At 40.4% G+C, this 10,580-nt stretch overlaps 1 protein-coding gene across 1 annotated transcript in view; it reads right to left on the bottom strand.

Moving 5' to 3' along the window:
- Positions 1–10,580, bottom strand: part of PRKAR2A (protein kinase cAMP-dependent type II regulatory subunit alpha) — a 59,806-nt gene that overhangs the window by 4,484 nt on the left and 44,742 nt on the right. Inside the window, exons 6-10 of the mRNA XM_058844711.1 lie at positions 7,905–8,058; positions 5,370–5,471; positions 3,505–3,579; positions 1,035–1,100; positions 173–311 (exon numbers count right to left, since the gene is read on the bottom strand). Coding sequence (XP_058700694.1) covers positions 173–311; positions 1,035–1,100; positions 3,505–3,579; positions 5,370–5,471; positions 7,905–8,058 — 536 coding nt within the window. The remainder of the gene's footprint in view (positions 1–172; positions 312–1,034; positions 1,101–3,504; positions 3,580–5,369; positions 5,472–7,904; positions 8,059–10,580) is intronic.

Below are 10,580 nucleotides of genomic sequence, written 5' to 3'. Positions count from 1 at the left end.
GCAGTGCTTCTCCAGCTTCCTGTTCCACTCCAGCCCATGCTCCTGGCTTCTGGAATCTGACTGCCAGTTACCAAAAGGTTGCTGGGTTTTGAATGGCTGCTCATTCAAGTAGGGTCCATGAGACAAGCAAAGAACAGAAAAGGATGACTAGAAACACAGACCATCTGCTTACCTAAACATTTGACCTCCCCAACAGCATAGGCAGAGGCTGCTCTGGGTTTGTTGGTAACAAGTGCAAGCTCTCCAAAATACTGCCCTCTGTGACACCGGGCAATCTCCACTTCTTGATTTGCTTCTTTACTCGTCATAGTCTGTCAAACAGTGCAGTTTCATTATTTGCACACAGCTCTGTCCTGTACAAGGCTAGAGTTAATCCCAGATACTCTGCACCTGTGCAACAGCTCTTTGGTTTCACACCTTTAAATCAGCAACTCCCAAGTCATGGTAGAACACCCTGACACCACGTTCAGTTGGAAGTTTGGTAAGAAAAACGTGTGCCAGCCCACAAGTTTTGAGATGGGCAGGTATCTACTGCTACAGCTTTGGGAACTGCTGTTATGTGGCCTAACACAGGCTTTATCATGCACCATGCTGCTCCTGGCTGTACAGAGATCTGTTCAATTGCCAACATCTAGTATGTCACTAAAGATAACAGACCACACATTTTGCAATGTGCAGTCTTCCATAATCATGGAAGAAAAGTTTCATCTCCACCCTTAAGGCCAGGGAAAGTGCATCAGGGAGGGAAGGGATGGGTTGGAGTTGAGCTGCGGGCTGTCTCAGTCGCTCACATATCAGGTTAGTCTGCAGAGCAGCAGACAGGAGCAAAAGACCTTTGCACTTTAGTAACATGACTTCTGGCTGCTTCAGAAGAGGTAAGGGAGTTTACAGCCTACACCACATGAATAATGATGATCAATATCATAAAATAATATATTAAAATAACTCAGGGTGGGTTTTTTCACATCTCTTGTATTAATCCATCAAATCAGTGATTGATTAATACAAAGCCTAATCACTCAATTTGAACTCACCTTGCTTTTAATCAAGATTTTTACTTCTCCAGATTCTACAATGTAAAAACAGTCTGCTTTGTCACCCTGTGAAGAAGAAAAGGTAAAATAATTTCTTTTTTTTTTTACTTGACTGTGAAAGTATGTATAAATAGTATTAATATGCATTCACTTTGAACTAGGCCTTCTCCAGAAATTTGCTAGAATTGACAAACTCTCAGATTCTTAACATTAAAAAGTGACTGGTTGGGTAATACACCAGAGAAGCCACAGGGAAGGAAGTATTAGTGCACATCATTCAGTAAGAGGGCAGGAGGAAAGGAAAACACAAAAGAGATTAATGATATACAGAAAAATCACTTAAATGCAAATCTTCGGATCCTAATGGAAGTAAGCAATAGTTAGTGAAATTAAGCAGAACCTAGAATTTTCAGAAGTTAATTTTAATAAAACAGGGATTTAGCGACTGTGTTTCTTCCAGCAGGAAGAAGGTGCCATTAAACTCTCCATGACCCTGCTTGAGCAGAGGGGTTGGAGAAGGTGACTTCCAGGGCTCCCTTCCAACCTCAACTATTCTGTCATCCTGTGAGAGGGTCTAGAGCATTTTTCACATCTCTCTCAGCCTCATCATGTTTAAAATCTTCAAGTGATCCCAGCTTACATATGCTCTGGAGAGCTTCACCAGCATTTCATAATTTTAAAGTTTTATCTGTGACAGAAAGGATGCTTCCTCTCTATATTTGCCCATGGGCCTGGCATAGGGCTGGAAGTCAGAGTGGATATCTGCAACATGCCTCCTGCTACAAACCAAAAACAAAGGGACTAAAGGCTTCAGGGAGACAAAGGCTGGAAAAGGAACTGATAAGGGAAGGGGAACAGCTCAGCAGAGAAACCTGAAACAAAGTGAGGAGAGAGAGAAATATCAGATTAAGTCAAGTGGTCAAGGAGATGAATGTGATGGGAAGGATGGAGAGAAATGGTTATAACTTGAGTATGAAACATGGGCTGGGATAAGATGATGTAAGATTTAAACATGGAGTTAGAGAAGGAATTAGGCCTTTAGCTAAGCTTCCTGGGGATGGTCATAAGCCATCCAGTGGCAAACTTTTCATTTACCATTGTCAACCAACACAGCATGAACTAATGCTCTATGCTAACTTCTGAAAGAGTAACTGCTGAAAGAGTACTTTATTTCTAAGAAGAATGGAAACAAACTGAGTGGGAGACACCCTTATAACACTACTAACAATTTTCAGTGCTTTCAAGCTTACTGCCCTTAACTGAAGGGTCAAATTCCAGAAAGGTAATTAAAATTTAAAATTACTCACAAGGGAAAAGAGGTCCCTGATATTCATGCAACTGCTGTAATGTAAGAGTTCTCTTTTCCAAGCACAGAATTTCATCGTCCCTAGCAGTGTACTACCATCACCCAGACCTATCCAAACTATTAATCATCCTTTTAAGGATAATTACATCCTTGTCCTTAATTCAGTTATTAAAAAAGAATAAAACTAATTGTGTAATTGGATCACTAATGGTATGAACTTCCAGTTTTGAGACTGATTTATAAGCTCTGATTTTGCTGTAAGTTCAGTTTTCTCAGGGTCTTAAGCAAAAAGAATTTCAACTTTAAAAACTGAGGGTATTTTTGGAGTGAAATAATTTGACAGTTATCAGCAAACTTGTTTCCTATATTCAGTTATCTGACATTCAAGATAATTTAGATCAATTATTCAGGACACTATTAAGGAGTTGTATTCTGTCTATACAAGAACAATGTTGTAACCAAAAATCTGCAGTTTCGGGTAAGCCTTTCTTACATTAACTTCTACTTGAACTAGAGCACTTTTACAACACAGCAACCACAAATTTGATGCAGAATTCCAGTGTTCCATCTGTAACTGTTCCAAAAAGTTCTTTCTGTCACAGCCAAAAAAAAAAAAAAAATCAAATGGCTATAGCTTGAGTTCATCCAACTTCATGTTCCACTACCTTGGCCTTGATCTACTGCAGCATTCACCAACCACTAAAGGATGTCAAATGAAGCCAGACCACAAAAATACCTCAGGAAAGCACAAGAAAAAACAATGGTTTCAATTAACCCTGACAGTTTCTTAGAGCTAGTGATTCTAACTTGTTTAATTTGATCACAGGGGCCTAGGCAAACTCTAGATGGGTGATTTCATGGAAAACTGCACAGACATTTAATTTCAGCTTCTAAAGGCACACTCATCTTGAATCCTTGCAAAACTACTTATAAAACATAGATGAGAGAAGAAGAAATACCATGAAGCTAAAGTAATAAAATTAATTTACAGCAAAACACATACTGTTCATTTCCCAAACATTCAAGAAGTGGTTAAATAAATTAGAAATATTAAAAGAATAAATGCCAATTTTGTCCAAGTTACAGAATTTTGCAAATCAATTCCAAACAGAAAAAACAAGCAGAGAAAGGAGAATGATAAACAGAAGTTTAGATTTCAAGTACCTGAGAAATTATACGCTCCCCATCTTGATACACCTTCTCTCCTATAACATCCACTATCTTCATTCGCTCTGATGCCTAGAACAAAGAGGAAAATTAAAAACAATAATCAATTCTAGCTCATCTCTATGAACTCTCCTGCATCATTATGATCCCTCCTGAAATTAACAGACATTCACTAGACACACAAACACACAATTTATAAATATAGCCCCAAAATGACATTGTTGTAGTACTGTAACACAGGTCTTAAGACTACCGTAATCAACAGGGAAATAAAATTGTCTAGTGTCCTATCCCTGTGCTTGTCTTACCCCTCAAGTTAAAAAATATCTGGTTGGTTTAGAGCAAATACCTGATTTTGGCTGGTTTAGACAGGGAAAAAATCACTTTCTTTAAGATTCAGTTGAAATTTGAAGAAAACACTCCAAAAAAATATTTAAAACTTCCTAAGAGCAAACCTTAATGAGAAATACCAGCAAACATTTAAGAAATATTTTAACCACTATATACTTAAACGTGTGTAGAAGGAATTTTGTCTAAGAACTCATTCCTAGAGTGAAGAGGAAGGTGACATGACAAGGACAAGAGCTGTGAACCTTGAGCAGGCCCTGCAGTGGGAGGAGGCAGGAGCTGGCATGCCAGGAAACATGCCTGAGTCTTCATAAACAGGAAGGGAGAAATGAGTTATCCCGTGTTTCCCATCACCCATTTAGAACTCCACAAAACTATTTCATTGCTTCAGAGTAGCGCAAAAAATCATACCAAGAAAGGAAGAAAATCCTAACAGTTAAAATTCAGCAGATGATTCAGTTGTAATCAATCCATTCATTCCCCAAATGCACCTTCATCTTGCCTATGTTTGAGAAATCAAATTCTGGTCCATGCGTGATTCAACTGCAATGTGTCATGCAAAAAGGCATCCAGTGCTAATGAGTTATTTTTCTGTATCTTTAAATATTTGAGTCATTTCTGTGCTCAAAAAAAGTCACATTGATGGAACCAGTTTAAGCCAGGCACTGAGAGAGAAGGTGTTGTGTAATTTACCCCTTCACAGCTACAACATATAGCCAAAATAATGCATAGGAGAGGTTGTTGTTCACACCTAATGATACTTTGCAAAATTGTAATTTTCTCCCAAAGGGATTAAGAGCTCAAATACTAAAGATTAATGCTGGAACATATTTTTTTATTATGAGGAAAGTTAAATTATGGCTGAAGGCAAAGACAGACTAATGCAAAAGCAGGTTGGTCAGTTCCAAAAGCCCTCTGACAATACAGGGTGAATCAACAGAATTGACAATTTCCACACTGTTCCTAAATTCAGGCACCACACCCCCCAACATGACAATGTCATTGTGTTCCCAGGTAGAGTGCTTCCCTTCAGTAGTTTAGCTCCTGAATATTAAGTTATGTTTAAAGCAAGGCTACCATAGCCCTCACCTTTGTCTCAAATTTAAAACCATTCCTGGCTGATAAAGGCCAAATATCCCAGTGACTGTGTCCTTACTTCACACCCTCACAGGAAAACACAACTCTGACCACCAAACTGCATTTTGATACCTGTTCCTGGAAATACATGTTGGTGGTTTTTTGTTTTGTGGGGTTTTTTGCATAAAGAACCTTTAAAAAATCAGATTGAGATAAAAATCAGCAAATTGCTACTGTGAATAAAAGATCTGGGAGAAAAAAAACCCCAAAAGTATTTCAGTAATGCAAATTAATTTGTGTAGTATATGTGATACAAAAGCTGCACTTAATATTTTGTTCTAAACAACAACAACAACAGATTTCTGATTTAGAAGGAACACTGGCTGGAGCTACTACTAATGCAAGAATTTGATGTATATGTCTCTGAGAGGTTTTACCTCCAAGGATTTAAGAAGGGGCACAGACTCAATAAATAATTCATACGTCTTCCTCTTCTTTGCGTTGTTTTTCAGTATAATTCTTCTGAACGTCACTCGATCCTGCAAGAAACAGCACAGAGAAATACATTATTCCTCTTCACTGAAATGCTCCCTGTTTCAAGAACTGACAAACGTGAATGAGTGTTTACAGCAAACGCCAGGGCTGAAAAAGCAGCTGCTAAAGTGATACCATATCCACCACAACGGTGACTCAACAGCTCGCATTAGAGTACTTCTGGCGATAACAAATTAAAAAATAGGGAGCTGTAAGACCTGATCCTTCTCCGACACCCATTTAGGGATTCCATTTTTATTCTATCTTACGCTGCTTTTACGGGTTGCGTTTTGGGGTTTTGTTTGCCAATACAAAATCCCCTCCCGGCGCTGCCAGGGGAGGCCACGGGGAGGCGCTGCGGGCCCGGCGCTGCCGGCGGGCGGCACACGCCGAGCGGAGCCGCTGCAGCTCGGCCTGCAGCACCGGGGGCCGGCAAGTGTAAAAGTCAAAAAGTCAGAGGGCAGCAAGCAGAAGTTTGGTCAGGAAAATGGTGAAGAAGCATAAACATCCTGAGAGACACGCCTCCGGTCCCCAAAACCATCAGCTGGTACCTAAGCAGCAGCATTTTGAGGTGAAGAGGTATTTTCAAGTAAGAGGATGTTTTTAAGGGATGCAGGCTGCAAATACCTGCAGATATTTAAATAACAGAGGTGATACCAATGGAACATTAAAGTTGAAGGATGAGGAAGATGAAAGGCAGAATGGTGTTACTGTTATCCAAGGGTGAAAAAAGAGATAAAGCATAAGGGATTTTTCTGTTTTTAAAGGAATTCTTCAGTGCTGAAAGTGTCTTCAAATGTTTGTGTTCGGAGAAGCAGAAAAAACAGAAACGGGGGGGGGGGGGGGGGGGGATGTAAAAGTATAAAAACTCAGAATTCACCTGCTTGAGAGTATCATTGAGGGAGGAGAAGCATCAATATTTGAACAAAAAAAAAGCTGAGCTGTGAAGGCAGCTTGTGTGATCATGAGGTTTCCCCCAGACACATTTAGCAGCAAAGGCTGAGGACATTTCCCTCCTCCAGAAGGGAACCACTGTGATAACTGCTTTGTGCCTAAGCCTTCCAGATTTCTGTTGGCCTAAGCCTGCAATGCAGCAGGAGTAATCCACACTTCCCAAATGGCAGATAACCAAAGAGCTTAAGCAATGACTTCTGCATACTAATAACAATATGTTTAAATTACATCAGGGACAAAACAGTACAACAAAACATGGTAACAAACAGAGTAACTACAAGAAATAACTGAAGTTTGAGAGGAAAATGCAGCCTTAGTTAATAAAATGTTCAATGACAGATGATTAGCAAGAGGTTCCTGTTCATCTACACCTTGCTAATTAATTGAATATAATCACAGAGAAACTAAATCCAAAATTAACCCAATTCGTGCAGTTCTTTTCAAAGGCAAACTGGAACAAAGAACCATCTTCTCATTTTCTTCCTTTTATGAATGAGCTCAGTTTGTAGCTAGCTGCTTTGTTCGGTCTTCCTCCAGAAATGAGATTCTGACATTATTCCCTGGTAATTTACCAAAGTCTTTTCTTTCACCTCACAAATAAAAGGGAAATCAGATCTCCCAGCAAGCGCTGAGATTGCATAAACAGCCATGTGCAGCAGCTTATCAGTCCTACAATCAAGGTCACAACACAGAACCAGCCCTCAGCAATAGTTGCTGAGGAGCCCAGGGCACAGAGGCAGCACACAACACTTGTGGCTTCAAAGGCTCCCTTGACCGCACAATCCACTTATTATGCCAACCCTCACAGATGAGTAAGAGAGCACAGGGAAAATAACCCCATCCAAACAGTGCAGAGACAAGAACTAAAAAAGGAAACTAATGGCTACAGCTTCACATTCAGCACTGCTGGTCTAGAGACAAAGCAACACCATCATTTAGCTTGGTATCTCATAGGTCATGATGACCTGAGAACCTCTTCCAAGGTAACAGAACAACAGTTTATTGTGAAGGAAAACAAAGTTTTGGGCAATTTTCTGACCTCTTCAAATTACTAATATCCTCAAGAAAATATTTAACACATTCCCTTAAGAGACAAAATGGTAGGAAGGTGAGTTGAAAATGAAGAACATCACTTAGATATTATTTCCACCTCCCAAAAAAATAAGTGCTTTAATGACTCCACTGTCCTCTGCAGGATGAAAACAAAACCAGGATGGCTTTTCTCCCCCCTAACAAAAGCCACAATTACAGTAAAAGCAAAGCTATAAAGGGACAGATTGAACTAGTTGATACAGTTTTTACAGACAAGTTGTTCCAGAAAGTCAGCCAAAAAGATTTGCACAATGGATCTATCATGCCAGGAGATGAGATAGCAGATCCCGATAAAAAACCTATGAGCAGAGGAGCCATATCAAGAGAAGCTCTGGACACAGTGAGGTACTGCTTAGAATATTATGCATATGAGAGCAACTTCCTTTCCTTACCAGTCCCCAAAGGGCTCCTTCTGTTGTGGCAACAATGGTGGCAGCTCTAGGAGTGTTGTACATCAATGCCAGTTCCCCAAAACTGCCGTGATTATCGTAGCGGCCCACACAGCGAGACTGGTTGTCTTTTGCTACAAGAATATCATACAATCCTCTGGAAAACAATGGAATAAACACTTTTTATTAGACAACATCCCAGTACAAATCTTGAAAACAGCTTTTTGCTGTTATACAAATAGTCCTTTTATTGCTGTGTGAGATGGAAGTTCTGGAGCTTTCCAACTGCCTGATTCTCAACATTTTCAGTTTTTTTAGACTTCTATCTACACTATTTTCATAATAATTGTCTTTTACTAAAGCATTTTACTTCTGATAGATCTGGGCAGGATCTATTTGGCTTCCTCTGCACAATATTTTGACATTGCTATTCTGGCCAGGGTGACAAGTAGTATCATCATTTTTAACATTTGACATTTCACACCATGTGTGTTACCCAGTGAGGCCTCTTTAGAGTGACTCAGATCCATCTCTACTCATTTTCTCAGTGCCAGCATTGCTGCAGGACCTTTGGGACACACTCAATCCAGCTGCTCACCTGCTACTATGGGTTTGTTTCAACTCCATCTTCAGGGTATGTGTATATCACAACCCCAAGATGCTCTAAACCCACTGATACCTAGCCAAGGTCTCTGAATAGATCAAGAGTAAATGTCCAGCCACCAGAAATCTCCTTGCACTTTGTTCATACCCAGTTGTAACTTGTTTAAATTCAAAAGGCCTCCCGTACCCTGTTAGCCATGAGGCACGCTTCCTACACTATAATCAAGTTAAAGAGAACATTATTCCAGAATTTGCAAAGAATCAAAACACTGATGAAGTGCAGGTACAAATACAGCAAGTCAGAAGTCAAGACACAAATCTGCATCAAACTGCACCACAGGAACTGCCTATAAAAAAAAAAGCTGTGCAGAGAAAGGTAGCCCTTTTGAAGCCAACCAACTGTAACACCTTCAGGACTGTCATGCTTGGGGCTTTAAAGAATAATTTAAAAATACAGTTGGAATGGGCTTGATTAATTCTTAGCTACGGCAACGGAGATTGTTCAGGGACTACCCACTGGCCTAAGACACTTCACAAAATATATCATGTGCAGGAGAAAAGCAGGTAGGGAACAACCTCCTGGCTTTAAGCAGCTGAATACATGTATAATTTTCCAGACGAATTTATATCTTTGTCAGATGAAATGGTATTATATCCCACAACACCACTAGACACGTAAAGAAAAAAGAAAATGAGTGACGAGAAATGGCACTAGGTGAGGAAGGAAGGCACATGAGACTGCGTAACAATCCTACCAGACACCTTATATTCTACTGCTTACTCATACCTAGGAGAGTAAGAAACCAGAAGTATACTAGAAGTAAACTAGAAAAGGGTTAGTGTTGATGGGAAGCGTCACTAATGCTTTTAATGTCTGATATCTATTTAATGATTCTCTGAGAGGCACCAGAGGTAACAGTCTTCAGAGCTGTTTTTTTCAATCTGGAAGAGCCAGATGGGAACACCTTAAACAAAAGCAACAACTTCTTCCCATCTTTCAGCCTGGAAGCCACTTACTAGTGTCATTTATTTCCAAATAACTATAGCCACGTAACCTTCAGTCAAGCATTCAGCTGTCTTTGGCCCAAGGACTAAACTGGTGATGCAACACTGGGTGACCTTGGCTCAGCTTTATTGAGAAAACTGTTGCTGAGCTGTGAGAGAGTCCATGAGCTAAAGCCCTGCAAGATAAGAAGAATAAAAACAGACCGAAGTGTAATTGTTGAGATGGTAATCGTTACGACCCCAAGGACTCAAGTGAAAAGTACTGACATGAAAAAATATAAAACCCTCAGGCAAAAAAAAAAAAAAAAGCAAAAAAGCAGAAGAGGGCAGCTCAGCAAGATTGTGGATCAGCCTGTGCCAAGAGGCAGCAGAGGCCAGTGCTGCCCCTCCTGAGTGATGACTTCTCAATCAGCAGTGACCCAGCAGGTGCCTCCTCAGCAGTGATGAGTGTCCCATGTTCAGCCACACAACACATCCCTCTGAGCTCTCCCCTCCACGCAGAGGGCACCAAGCACCTGCTGCATCCTCAGGCTGCACCTCCCCTGCCCACTGCCCCTCTGTGCATGGTGATGCTCAGACACAAGCCATCGGTGAGGAAGTACTGCAAGCAGAAGACTTCAGGAAAAAAAGGCCTATGCCAGAACACAAAGTCACTGTTCAAGACAGAAAGAAACTAATCCTCAGGAATATTTAGGCATTAGTTACTTGGGAGTAACAAGGCATGCCCACTCATGATAGAGCCAGAGTCCTCCAAACTTGCACTTGCAAGTAAGTGGAAATATTGTGATTTTCCATAAAGACCAGTATTCTGCTATTCTTTTGCATGAAAAAGTGGGTGGGAGGTGGAGGAAGACTGGTAAGGAAAAAAGGACTGAAAATTCCTAACTGCAGAAGTTATTCCTAAAAACCAAACAGCCAACAAAAGAGTTGCAGCCAAGTTACTGTTCAGAGCAAAGGCTGCCACGGTGTCACTAGACAACACCAAGTTTAATTTCCTTCAATGTGCATACCTTACATATACTTTTAACTTGGGAATAAAACAAAACAAAAACCTAAAAGCCTGAAAACTTC

Source organism: Poecile atricapillus, chromosome 9, assembly GCF_030490865.1.
Source record: "Poecile atricapillus isolate bPoeAtr1 chromosome 9, bPoeAtr1.hap1, whole genome shotgun sequence".
Taxonomy (NCBI): Eukaryota; Metazoa; Chordata; class Aves; order Passeriformes; family Paridae; genus Poecile; species Poecile atricapillus.
Note: the sequence above shows the minus strand (reverse complement) of the source record. Positions and strands in the feature narration are given on the sequence as shown.